The sequence below is a fragment of the Lepidochelys kempii genome, chromosome 5 (assembly GCF_965140265.1).
Source record: "Lepidochelys kempii isolate rLepKem1 chromosome 5, rLepKem1.hap2, whole genome shotgun sequence".
In the NCBI taxonomy this organism is placed as follows: domain Eukaryota; kingdom Metazoa; phylum Chordata; order Testudines; family Cheloniidae; genus Lepidochelys; species Lepidochelys kempii.
In genome coordinates, this window is record NC_133260.1 from 41,571,990 (window position 1) to 41,586,650 (window position 14,661).

The following is a 14,661-nucleotide window of genomic DNA, read 5'->3' on the forward strand; positions in this document are numbered from 1 at the left end:
GGACGGAATAAGGCTGCCCTCCCCAGAAACCTTTTGCAAAGGCTTTGGGAGTACATCCAGGAGAGCCGCGAATGCCAGGGCAAATTAATCATTAAACAGGCTTGCTTTTAAACCATGTATACTATTTAAAAAGGTACACTCACCAGAGGTCCCTTCTCCACCTGGCAGGTCCGGGAGGCAGCCTTGGGTGGGTTCAGGGGGTACTGGCTCCAGGTCTCGGGTGAGAAACAGTTCCTGGCTGTCAGGAAAACCAGTTTCTCCGCTTGCTTGCTGTGAGCTATCTACAACCTCATCATCATCATCTTCCTTGTCCCCAAAACCTGCTTCCATGTTGCCTCCATCTCCATTGTCGGAGTCAAACAACACGGTTGGGGTAGTGGTGGCTGAACCCCCTAAAATGGCATGCAGCTCATCATAGAAGCGGCATGTTTGGGGCTCTGACCTGGAGTGGCCGTTTGCCTCTCTGGTTTTCTGGTAGGCTTCCCTCAGCTCCTTAATTTTCACAGTTTTAAGTGGCACTGCTTCAGGTCCCTGTTATGACCTCTGTCCTTCATGCCCTGGGAGATTTTGATAAAAGTTTTGGCATTTTGAAAACTGGAACCGAGTTCTGATAGCATGGATTCCTCTCCCCATACAGCTATCAGATCCCATACCTCCAGTTTGGCCCATGCTGGAGCTCTTTTGCGATTCTGGGACTCCATCATGGTCACCTCTGCGGATGAGCTCTGCACTCACCTGCGGCTTGCCATGCTGGCCAAACAGGAAATGAGATTCAAAAGTTTGCGGGCCTTTTCCTGTCTACCTGGCCAGTGCATCTGAGTTGAGAGTGGTGTCCAGAGCAGTCACAATGGAGCACTCTGGGATATCTCCTGGAGGCCAATACCGTCTAATTGTGTCCACAGTACCCGAAATTCGACCTGGCAAGGCCGATTTCAGCGCTAATCCCCTTGTCAGGGGTGGAGTAAGGAAATTGATTTTAAGAGCCCTTTAAGTAAAAAAAAAGGGCTTCGTTGTGTGGACGGGTGCAGGGTTAAATCGATTTAATGCTGCTAAATTTGACCTTAACTCCTAGTGTAGACCAGGGCTCAGAATACTTATGTGACTTCATTTCCATGCCTCAGTTGTAAATGGCTAATTCTCTCTTTCCCCCCATCTGTCTTCCTTTGCAAGCAGTTCATATAGAAAAATCAAGGCAGAATACTCAGATATAAATTGGAATTCAGCAAATCAAATGTCTGATCAATCTAGAGATATAATTCAAGAAAAGCTGCTGGTAGTTACACAAACTAACCTTACTAAAGTTTGTCATCCACATGACTGTGTTGTTAGAATATAAATGGTGGGCAATTGCTGATGAATGGTGCGGCAATGAAATCAAAACATGTACTTGTCACTGTTTGTAAAGAAATGCGTACAGATGACTGGTGCTGTACTGTAAGATTTTTAATCTGATTCATGTAGTAATGTTAGTATGACACAGGAAGTAAAACTGACATGTTAAAGGGTTAATGCTACATACTACATTTTTCTAATGCTGCAGTGAGACCATTGGGAAATAAAATAACAGTTTGAATGGATCGTGGAAATATTTTTTTGAAGGATAAGCTAGAGATTCTCATGTTAATAAAATGCCTTTGTACAGATAGTAAAAGTTACGAGTTCAGTAGAGCATCAGTGTAAAGTTAGTGAAGGCTGAATAGCAAAAGAATACTGCTTGAAATCGTCATTCTGGAACATGCCACAGTTTCGTGTCTGTCTTATATGTTTGCACAGAAAGCCCAAACATCATAATTGGAGCTTATTTGACCCTACTGAAAAGTAAATATGTTTCTCCTATGCTGTGCATTGGAAGTTGAGGACTGTACATTTCCTGTGGAATTTTATATGTTCTGCAGAATGTTTGGAGGCTGCCATTTTCTTTTTGTGAATGGTATTTTCTTCAATCATTTATAAAACTGTTACTTCATTCACTATTGATTTTTTAAATCTGTAGCTGAATCTTGGCCCTGGTATAAAAACTGAGACCTAGCCAGAATTTGTGCTCTACACTTAACATGCATTGGGCTGAATGATTGTAAGAACCTGCTGTGAAGGGGGATTAGAAAGGATCGTCTTTCAGTTTAAGGGATTGAGGTGCTCAGCTAATGAAAATGACTGGCAAACAGTCATTTCTAATGACCAGGAGTCGATGCATATGTCAAGTGCTTCTGTGAGGTCTTCTTTCACATTAAGTGGGGTGGAGTCGTGAACTCCATCTGCAGTCAGGAACAGTCAGGTTAACTGTAGGGCACAAATTCTGGCTAGGTCTTACAGGTTCTATGCCCACACCATGACTGGGCCAGGATGATTATAAATGATTGAAGAAAATATTCATCATTCACAACAAGAAAATGGCAGCTACTGCCCATTCTGCAACACAAAGACTCTTGATTTTGGACTGTCCTTAGGTGGCTCATTAGGCTTGGGACAGCTTCCGACTCACTAGGTCAAGCCCTCCTGTCAAATAATTTTGAAAATATACTTGTTCAATCATGCAACAGAGCTCTAATGACCACATATGTTTATTATACCTGATTGTGTCTTCAGATAGTAAGTTCTCTGGAACAGGCACTATTTTAAGTACATGTAATCTATTGTACTGTGCCATCAATACTTACATCCCTCCCCCCTGAATATTTCTGTTTCATAACTGGCAAACTTTCTGTATCTTCATGCATTTTTCTGCTGAACAGCACTCTCTTTGTCACAAACTAGAGCAGCAGCCTGGAATTCCTGCTGGGACAGAGATGAAATAGTGGTCCTGACTGTGAGACATCAGAGCTCTTCACAGCTATGGTCATATTAAAACAGTGATAAATGTTTAGACAACTCATTTTTAATATATAATCTGTTAAAGTAATGTAAATGTTTATTTAGCTGAAGTACATGTCTGAAGGAGAACTGTTCACTACAGCTTTCCCTTAACGCTGGGATTCCTTTCCTTAAATCCTGGCCCAAATCGTGCTTACGTTTCAGATGAGTAAAGTCCTATTGACTTCAAATGGGACCTTTTGCATGCGGTAAGTGAGCAGAATTTGGCCCATAGTATGAAAAACTAGCCACTAGGCAGAAAACTATGAATGAAGGACAGAATTGTGGCCCTAACTATGCCCATTTAAACAAAATCCTTAACTTTATTTTAATATACATACATCTTTGTATTCAATTTCCGTTGTTCTGATAGTAGAATTGAAGGAATAAAATTCATACAATATCATGAGGGCATTCCTTGCAGTAAGGTGGACTTGTGCCGGTTCCTCACTGTGACACTAAGAAAAAAACAGTACATTAACGCTTTCTCAGTCCACAGTTCCTTTAGATAAAAAAATTTATCGATGGAAGCTTGGGTCACTCGTACTTTTTAGGAGATGCTGCCTTTAACATTGAACAGGGTCCTTGGTATAAAATACCATATAATTATCATTGGATAATGGTATCATGGTATCAGTGGTCATGATGATAGATAAACAACTACCGCACCTCGTCTATTGAAATCAGAAGACTGCCTATGTACAATCAGAACAAAAAAAATCGAATGGAGACAGAAAATTACAAAAATACAGAAGTACCATGTAGACCATTAAAAACATGACCAGTTACTTTTCTAAACTAAAAGCCCCTCAGACTACATACTGACTGTCATTAACAAAGCACTAAGACAGGGGTGGCCAACCTGTGGCTCCAGAGCCACATGTGGCTCTTCGGAAGTTAATATGCGGCTCCTTGCACAGGTGCTGACTGACTCCGGGGCTGGAGCTACTGGTCCCAACTTTCCACTGCTCAACCCCAGGCCCTGCCACTACTCCACCCCTTACCCCAAGGCCCCTGCCCCTTCCTGCCCCGTCCCCTGAGCCTGCTGCACCCTTGCTCCTCCTCACTCCATCCCAGAGCCTCCTGAACACTGTGAAACAGCTGATCCTGGTGGGAAGGAGGCACGGGGAGGGAGGGGGAGGTGCTGATCGGCAGGGCTGCTGGCGGACAGGAGGTGCTGGGGGTGGCGGGGAAGCTGCTGACATGTTACAGTGGCTTTTTGGCAATGTACATTGGTAAATTCTGGCTCCTTCTCAGGCTCAGGTTGGCCACCCTTGCACTAAGATGTGCAGTAGTAGCAACCAGAGAAATCTGCTTCAAAAGGGAGCTAGCAGTATCAAGGGCATGGGAAGAAGAAATGAAGGGAGATCAAATTGCATTAACCATCCTATACTTTTGGAATAGGCAAAGCCTGGACGAAACCTGTATTTCAGGCCAGCAATATGAACGGTTATCCATGAAGGGGATGCCAAATAATAAACTTTAGAGTAGGTTCAGGACACAAATTTTCCAAAGCCATGTCCTGTTGAAATGGCTGGGAGCCTGGGCCCTTTTGGTAATATCAAAGGTGTGCAGCAAATCTCAGTGAAACACAAACATCCCTATGCCTATTATGTTAAAAGTCTTGTACAAGGAAATGAGGAAATGCTTTAATATCTTCACCCTATTTCCTTAAAAAAAAAAATCATTCTGAAAAAATGCAGCTCCTAACATTAGCTTTGTATAGTCAGGGACCATGGCAAAGAAGCCCATCTCCATCTTCAGTGCTGCTGAGTTCTGCAACTGGAATGGAAAGCAGTTCTTTCCCTTTGAAATCCTTGCACTGCTCTCTGAGTTCCATGGTGATAGGCACAGCATGTGAATGAGAGTGTCAGCACATGGCCTATACATCACTTAAGCCCTTAAAATAGGGCTTGAGTAAAATTTAACAAGGTAAATAGACTTTGTGCTGGCCCTTTGCAGAGAGATTAATTTTACCCAGTGTCCAAGAAGCTACTGAGCTCATCATAAACAGTTGCCTACAAAACAGTTTCAGGGACCAAATGCAAGCAAAACATCTTTAAAGTAACTAGAAATACTGCACTTTCAAAGCAAAAACCCATTAGTAGCAAAGATTCAATATGAAACAAAAATAACTAAATATGTGGGATATTACACTTTTTAAAAAAGCTGATTGAATGTGATTGACTTCTAATTTTTCAGTATGTCAGTTTTACCATTAAAATGTCCAAATTTATTTAATTTAATTAGTATATATATTTAGTATATACATTTAGATCCAACTTAAGTTGTTAACTTAACAACTTAGTATTTTATTCTTGAGGGAGAAGAGCTTCTATTATTTAACATTACATGGGAGAGATTCTAGAGAATCTCTCAATCTTCTTTAATACTATAAAGAGTATTTGATGTTAGTGAAAAATGCAGGCTTGACAAAATGCAGGCTTGACCGTTCTGGAGGCTAAAATCCTGTTTCCATCCAAGTGACAAGTCAAGCTTAGGAGCAACAGTGAAAGCATTCTCAAATAGCTCCAGCTCTCATGTAGAAGAACCCCTTTTAGGCCTAGAAAGTAATTCAATTTTGATGATCTTTCAACTCCTTGGCCTCTTTACTGAAGCTGCCAACAATGGTACTTATTTGAGGCTGCTGTGATGTACACACATATGCAGTTAAACCAGACTAACTGCCAACTCATTTCACATAGGTCAAACAGCCATCAAATGGCAACATCTTCCAGTGAGTGCTGCCCTGGGCAAACTCCTATCGACATCACAGAGATGATATGCTCCATATTTAGCTGAGCTTGCAAGGACATATACTCAACGTGATGGCATTTCTATGTGTGGATGTAACATGGTAACTTTCAAACACCACATATGATCAATTCCAAAATATCAGGGTATATTCTATGCTTCAGCAGCCAGAAACCTATTCCTGTTGGAGGAAATTGAAAACCATAAAGGGGAAATGGGGGATATATGGAGCTCCTGCCATCTGCTTAGCACAGCCACAGTTTCAAGGACATCTGCAATTGTCTATAAATCAAACTGGTTGATGATACCCATTGATGTCTTCTGGCATAACATTACCCCATTTCATCTCATCCTTCCAATAGAGTTTAACACATTGACAATCTGAATGACTTATCTCAGACAAATAATAATGGGGGTCAGGGCAAGAAGGTGTGCACACCATTGGTATAGGGGAGAGGAAATGGGGCTCTACACAGAGCCACTGGCATGGGAGGAGAAGGGGGGACCCTGGTAATGCAGAAAAGGGTCACACAGAACCTTTTGTGTGTGTGTGTGGGGGGGGGGGAGCAGAACACTGGACTCTGGTACAGGGCAGGATGGAATGCCCCCTCTTCATCCCTAGAGCCAGTGGCACAGGAGAAAGGGGGACACACAAAGAGCTTGTGGGGTGGAACGGAGGAATACAAGGAGTCCCTGATGCATGCAGTAAGCTTGGCCTCCACAAGCTACAAAGTGTGTGACCCCTACTCTATTAATCCACTGAGCCATTCAGTTTCCAAACTATCATCAAATTACATTTTTCTTCTTTGCAATAAATATATAAGACTCAGAGTTCACTCTAAAGGTTTGGTGTAAGGTACTGACCTCCCTCAAGTCCCAAATCAATGGTAATTAATGGCATTCAGCATATTGAAGGAGGGGCTCGATGCCTTGCAGGATGGAGCCTGAATACCTGCAATCGTCAGAAGTTAAAAAACCTTGAGGGCACAAAAATATTTTGACCATTGAATCTGTGAAGACTACATGACCTCACTTATGCCAATTAATTTTTAAATGTACTAAACAGTCTGGTAATAAATCAAGAAAATGGAAATGCATTGGGGTAGTGGCAAATAAACAGCAACTACAATTGTACAATAAATACATTACATTGTTTGCAGTTTTGTAAAAGGCCGCACAAAAGTCTAGGTAACATTTTATTAATCGCTTCTTGAATTCAAAATATTGTTTGTGCAAATTTGAAGGGTTAGAAGTCAAATAAGTATCTGCAAATCAGTTACATAAGGGAAGCACAATATCAATGTCACATATCTGCTTCCTAGTTATATTTTAAAAAAGCATTTCAGATATAAAGCACAATATAGGTTAAATCTTAAAATATTCTCTGCACTTCTCTTTAGTAATAAATTTCTTAAATGTTCCGCTCCTGGGTAAAAGGAGATTTAATTATTTTTTTTGCTCATAGGCCAGTTTTAAAGGCTCAAATATAAATTTTACATATGCCAATATCACAGTATTTTTAAAAAAGTGTCCTATTATGTCCAAAATAAAGGAAAAATGAACTACTTAGAAATATATTAACTAGGTATGGCCTTGTCTACATGGCACAGGCAATGCATGCTAGGGGGTGTGATTTCTAAAAGTGCTCTAAGGTGGTGTGCTCTGACTGGCCCGAGTAAAATCTGCTAGCACTGTCTAAAAGTGTCTAATTCAAGTTAACAGTCTTTCAAAGAGGAAAAGGTTAACACAAACTAGGTACCTTTTAGAACATGGCAGAAGGATTTCCATGGGGCAGTTAGAGCATTGCACATTAGTGCGCTTTACAAATCACACCCCTGTGGCACGCTTTGCCATACTGGATAGATAAGCCCTATGTCTTGTTAAGGAGGTACAGCAGTAAGGTACAGACTATGGCCCTAATTCTACTCACTTATACTGATTTTACACCAGTATAAATGGAATAATTCCTGACACACTGACTCTCTATACCTGCAATGGGCTTGAGGTAATTTGAAACAAGAAATATTACTGTTTAGGTTCCTGATCATCCAGCTATTATAGCCATTGGGGAATTTTGCCACGGACTTCAGTGGAGCAGGAGCTGGTCCTTAGACAACAGGGCACATGCTGTGTTACATAATAGAAGAAAATATTTTTGGTTTTATAAAGCCATTTACTGTTAAAGATAATGGTGAATGGGAGTTGAAATAATCAAGAGTATCCAAAGCGCCAGTCTTTGATTCCCCTTACCCCTTTTAAAAGAGGTGAGTAGGTAATCTTAACACAATAAATTGACACAGCACTGGGACATTACTGTAGAAAACATTGCTGGATTGTCACTTAATACGGATAACGGTATATGCCTTATACACATCCGCCTGAAACTAGTGGGTACGTACTCAGTCGAGCTCAGCAGTGCCTTTGCTGCTGCCATGGTACCACGGCTCTACTGCTATTTATACATGCGCTAGTTCCATGAGAGCTAATGTATGTGTACATGAGCAGGGGAATCACTCCTATAGCTCATAGTGTAGACACAGCATTACATCTATCTATTTTACAAAGAAGAAAAGGAAACTAAAGAATGATAGGTGTTATGTTTGTCCACGTATAGATAGGGCCACTTTCTGAGTATGATGGAAAACAATCGCCATGTGTTTCAAAGTACATTACCAGATCAGTTTTAAGAGACTGTTCTTATTTGTAGCAAATATTTACTATTTCTTCCCCCACTCTGTCCCTTCAAAAAAACCCTCTCTTCTAGCTCAATGTCCTTATTTTTATTCACCAGTGTCTCTATTTATTGCTTTTAAGTGGTGGCCGATATGGAATTATGCCAAACATGTAGGTTTTTATTTTAATAAAAATCAAGGTTTTAGAAAACTTAAAATTAATAAAAATGTTTCAACAAATTTTGTTAAAAATTCCAGTGGAAAGTACATTTTAATTAGTTCAAATCTTTCCCTGCACATGTTAGCAATCTGAATATTCTGGTCATGCATGGGAGCTAGCAATCAAAAACTGACTAGAAATGAACTAACCACAAAAGTTTAAACAACTAGTCTATTTTCTTGGTCCAACTTGCATAGAATGGAAATAGTGAAACACCATTAATGGCAAAAACCAACAACATGTAGATTTCCCCCTGCCACCCCGCAAATCTTTCGGTTTAATAACCTAAGTTGTGGATATTTGTAAATAAATGTACTTTTAAAATATATATATAATTTTTTTAACCTGACAGTATTGTAAAGCACATATAGGATAGATTTGAAAGGTAAGCAATCCTAATCTTTCAGGTTAATGAAAGCTGAATGCACTAACTCCTCAGTCGCTACTAGAAGAGTCTGAACTATCAGATGATGAACGTTTTTCTTTTTTTCCTCTTCTTTTTTTCTTTTTTGTGATGTTTTCCTTTCTTAGATTTACTCTTTTTCTCCTTTTTCCTTTCTTTTTTGTGGCATTTCTGTTTTTTTGGTTTTGGATCTTCTTCTTCAGTGACACTTGATGAAGATGATCTGTTAAAAAACCCCAAAATTAATACAGATTACAATACCAACCAGGGTATGTATATATTCACTTTATTTTTCTTTCTACACTGAATTTAATGCTGGAGACTGTATAAACACATGAATTCATGCTGTAGGTATAGAGGTTGTCCACACCAGCCTGTAATGGGTAAGCCAACCATATCCATGCTCATCCAAACCTTGGCCTCTCTGATGAGGCTGCCTCACCAGGAAAGCAAGATTTGTGGTACTCCTTAATTAACAGTGTTCACAAACATGCGGGTTACATTTGGAAAGAGTTAGTGACTCCTGCTTGTAAATTAATCACTAATTGTACCTTAGTGGTTTAAATATTATTTTTATTTCTTTGCTCTGCCTATAGCATTTTCCAAACTATGGAATGGAGACATTTCAAGGTTGAAACTTTATTGATAGGCAAATGATCTTATATGTTTAGGTCTAAAGAAAATGGATTGAAAGCATGAAAACAAGGCACATAAGGAGATGAAAGCTTGACGAGAAAACCTACAGTAATAGAATCTAACTTAATAATACCTTCAAACAAATGGCTGTACTACCATTCCCCTTCCCACAATCCCTGCCAATTCAGAGAGCAGACGTTACCAGATGCAAAAGATATACCCATTTTGATTAAACTGAATGGTCTGTTTAATAAGAGATAAATCTGGTGTGACATTTAGAATATTTATGTAGTAACTTGGTTTTAAGTACAAAAATCTAACAATTTAAGGGGGGGGGGGGAATCCTCTTTAACTTACTTGAGAACAGCTCCATAAACTTCATTGTTACTACTTGTGAGAGTAAGGTACGCAGGATTTGGCTTCTTCGTAGTAATAGTCAAAGTGCACCAGGGAACTTCTAGTGCACACTACCAGGTTCCACAAGGACAGTTAGTGTGCAGAATTAACATAGCTACACCTTAATGCCCCAACTGACTTCAATGGGGGTACTCACAGTGCATAAAGTTAAGCTCATGCATAAATCTTTGTAGGAACAGAGTCTTAGTATGGTGATTGCTAGAATATCAAGCAAATAAATTATTAATTTAAATTCTCATTCTAAATAGTTTTATATTGTTGTTTAGAGTAAACAAGAGTCTTCTTTTAGCATTTTTAATTGCAATGTCTATCGCTTTTTAGCCACGTTCCTCATTTGTATGCAAAAGATTAGTAGTATGTTTAGTTTTATAGAGTAAAAATTCTGTATCAGACATTCAAATTTAGTATATGTGCTTTTGTAGAAGCAAAAATAAAAGGTTAACATGCATGGGATGTAACAATTTGGAAAGTATATTTTGGATTTTAAAATATAAAGAAAATTCTGTTTTAGGCTTAATTAGGTATTTGTAAGTTACCTTTTCCTTAATTTCTTTGATTTGGATTTTTCTTTGCTTGTTCTTTTTAGATTTTTCTTTTCCTCCTCCTCCTGACTTGTATCTGTGGATATAAAAATTGCATTTTATACAAAATATTTTTCCTTTTTAACTTCAAAATTAATTAAAAAACTCACTGAAATCAGTACTTTTTTTTATTGCTAATGTTTGTTTCAAGACCAAAACATTTTGTAACCAAGTGCTATTTTTCAGACTCATTTCAAATATTTTGCAGAGCATCCGCACTTTGGTTACACAACTCACATTGTAAAGGACCTGCATCTAAGTACCGAGAACAAAATTAGATATGTGAAACATGGTAAAAACTGCTACATTCACAAGAAGCTGCTCCTTGCATCTCTTCCTCCACAACAGTATATCTGTGTTTACATCCCCTTCAGGAGGTTTGTATGCTAATGTCCTTTTTAACTCTTTAGTAACAGTCAAGCTTCGTTTATCTGAAACTCAAAGACCTGAAAGGAGGTCCTATTTCCCACATGTATCGAATACAACAGACACCCCCTCTTGTTTATCTGAATAACTTTCATATCCCCCATCTCATTTACTATTTTTGTGTGTAGTCTAGACTGTATATGGACACTCTCACAAACGGCAATTGTTTACACCGAAGTAGGATTTATCCATGGCAGCTGTGGGATGATGGACATGCATGTCACTTTATTGTGGCTCATCAGCATATTACAGCAACCTAACTTGGTACTGATAAACCTGGATACTGTATAAGGCACATGTCACAAAAAATACTACCACATTTGTTGGCAATCTCACCAGAGGTACAAAGGTCTGAACAGGCATGGAGAATCAAATGTTTGTTGTTCTAGTCAGGTAGCTTGTCAAGGTAGCAACTGAAAACACTTGTGGGTAAACCTCCACTGTAGCTTCGCTCACTTTCCCTGTTCTGTTTAGTTTAAAACAGGGGTTCTCAAACTGGCGGTTGGAACCCCTCAAGGGGTTGCAAGGTTATTTCATGGGGGGTCACGAGCTGTCAGCCTCTACCCCAAACCCCGCTTTGCATCCAGCATTTATAATGGTGTTAAATATATTAAAAAGTGTTTTTAATTTATAAGGTGGGTTGCACTCAGAGGCTTGGTATGTGAAAGGGGTCACCAGTACAAAAGTTTCAGAACCACTGGTTTAAAAAACTAAACAAAAAAGCAAACTTTGATTAAGGCAGTTCAGTTAGTATATTTCATTAGTACTAAATTATGTTAAAGTGTGTGTGGGAAACAACACATGGCAGAAAGGGATACAGTGACAGATAGAGCACTAGACTGTGACCTAGATGACCTAGGTTCAATTCCCAGCACTGCCGGTGACCGTGGGCAAATTACTTCTCTCTCTGTGCCTGAGTTTCTCCATCAAGCACTTTGAGATATTCAAATGGAACACACTAGATAAAGGAAAAGTGTCATTACTGAGAAAAAATGGCAGCCGGTGACAACTGCTGTTAATACCTTTAAAATTTCCTTGTGGAAGAATTATGCAAACTCATAAGAGAACGACGTGGCCTATGAAGAAGGTAGGACAGATAATGTGGCCATAGACCACATCAGTCCCCAAACAATGGAACACCACAACGGAAGAACCTTAAAACAAGAGTACTGGACTGATCTGCGTCCTTCCAAAAAGGAACAAACACCCATAACAAACCCTGATTCCCTCCAACCAGGTTGTATCTAGTCCCACAGATCAGGAGAAAACTCCTAAAGGAGTCTGTAAACTGGGCCATTCTTTACTTCAAGGAAGGATATACAATCACCTCTGTTTGTCAAAGTAATGGAAAATAATCAAATAGAAACCTACTCCCCTTGGAAGGATAAAAATCAATATGTTTTTTTTTAAATCAGATTTTTTTTTAATTTACATTCGATTTTTTTGATAAAATGCTTTTTGAGGAAAAAGCCTATCTAAAGATCATTTTAATTAAGATACATTATAGCTTAAAGATATCTCATCATGGAATAGGGATTATAAATTCTAATTCTATAGTATGAGACAATATATTCATATAATGTTTAAGAAAAGTTTTGTAAATGAGTTCCAATAAATCATGGATTAGGGACCTAATCTTATGGGGTTCCAGGGTCTTCTGTATAGATTATTTAGGTTAATCTTTCATTCAACCCAATGGGACTCAGTGCTCAGTTTAGAAGATACTGTCAGAGATGCTTAGTTTTGCAGTTCTCAAACTGGATTTGTGTCTCCAGAGATAACATGCTTGTTAACAGCAAAAATGTTTTAAAATAAATAAATATATAAAGGTGAGAAACAGACCTCAACCCTATTGTCCCTCTGCAAATTTGTGTACACAGAGTCAATCCCTTACCTCTCTCTAAAAGTGCAAAGTTTCAAAAAGTTAAATGAATAGAAGATTGTTGGGGTGGAATAGATCTGGACAAGGAGAAGAAGTCTGGAGATAAATGTGAGAAGGGAAGGACAGGCAGTAGAAACAAGTGAAACTGTTTGAGCAGCATATTCCAGAAGTCTTGAGGTCTTTCTGAGTGTAGTCTTCATTGATTTGAGATCTACCATACCATTCTCTCACTAGAAAGGAAAACCTATAATGGCAGCAGGCCGTAAAAGAGACCCAGTTTGGGAATATTTGAATGAAGTTCCTCTACTTGTGGGTAACGCAGGCATGCGTGCAAAATGCAAACAGTGCAATGAAGAAATGTAAGGCCTGGTTGCCCGAATGAAACAACATCATGAGAAGTGTTCCTTCTCAGGAGGAAGCTGCGCTGAAGATGATGAAAGGAACATTCTGAACATACAGGATCTTCAGTGTTGTAATAATAATTAAATAACTGCATTGACTTATTTTGTTTAGGAGAATCCATCCTCAACATACAGGATTCTGAAGACTATCCACCTTCAAGATCACCGTCATTTTCTACAGTTTCAGAGTTATCTGCCAACGATCGTGTTTCAGTTACATCACGTATGTCACATAGCCACAGTATACTACCTGTAGCAAAAAGAAAAAAAAAAATCTCCATCATCCAGAAGCAACCATAGATGAATTTGTAAGAAGAACCAGCAGATTACAAAAAGAGGTAATTGATGAAAAGATTGCCTGGTTTGTTTATGCAACAAACTCTCCTTTCTGTATGATTGAGAACCCATACTTCATTAACATGGTTCAGTCATTAAGACCAGGATACAGTCCACCCAACAGAGCAGATGTCACAGGCAAACTGCTGGATAAAGTGTATGAAAGAGAAATTGAGCAGTTTGCAAAAGGTCTAGAGGGTAAAATTGTTAACCTGAGTCTTGATGAGTGGAGCAATGTCCACAATGATCCTGTTGTATGTGCTTGTGTGACAACAGAATAAGGGAATGTCTTCCTTGCAGAAACAATTGACACATCAGGAAATGCGCACACAGGAAAATACTTGCAAGAAGTAGCAGTAAGAGCTATAACAAAAACAGTGAAAAAAATTCAAATGTCTAGTATGCAGTGTGGCCACAGACAATGCTGCAAATGTATCGAAGATGAGAAGAAATTATTTAGAAGAGAGTCCCAAGCTAACAACATACGGTTGCAGTACTCATTTGATGTACCTCCTAGCCAAAGACTTCAGTCTTCCAGAAATAAAAAGACTAATGTTAAAATTGCAAAATACTTCCGTAACAACCACGTTGCAGCAGCTGCTCTGAAAAAAGTGGGAGGAACCAAGCTAACTCTCCCACAAGACGTGCGATGGAACTCAGTATTGGACTGTTTTGAGCACTATATCAAGATCTGGCCTAATCTGATGACAGTTTGTAAACAAAATCGTGAAAAAATAGATGGCACTGTCACAGCCAAAGTTCTCAACATTGGGCTTAAGACAAATGCTGAACACATGCTGAGTACCCTGAAGCCTATTTCTGTAGTCTTGAACAAAATGCAGGGAAATAGCTGTTTTATTGCTGACGCTGTTGAAATTTGGAAGGAACTGAGTGAGATCTTAAAAAGAGAAATATGCAATGACAGAGTTAAATTACAAGCATTAAAAAAAACGAATGGGACAAGCACTATCTCCAGCTCATTTTCTTGCAAATATTCTCAATACTTGATACCAGGGTCAAACCTGAACTGTTGAAGAAGAGGAGTTGGCTATGACATGGACATCCAGCAATCATCCCTTCATA

The 14,661-nt window shown here is 39.0% G+C and overlaps 1 protein-coding gene across 1 annotated transcript in view; it reads right to left on the reverse strand.

The window, feature by feature from the left end:
• Nucleotides 1-6,783: 6,783 nt before the first annotated feature.
• The window catches only part of SREK1IP1 (SREK1 interacting protein 1), a 33,019-nt gene continuing 25,141 nt past the window's right edge, over nt 6,784-14,661 (reverse strand). Inside the window, exons 4-5 of the mRNA XM_073344055.1 lie at nt 10,489-10,570; nt 6,784-9,122 (exon numbers count right to left, since the gene is read on the reverse strand). Coding sequence (XP_073200156.1) covers nt 8,960-9,122; nt 10,489-10,570 — 245 coding nt within the window. The 3' untranslated portion in view covers nt 6,784-8,959. The remainder of the gene's footprint in view (nt 9,123-10,488; nt 10,571-14,661) is intronic.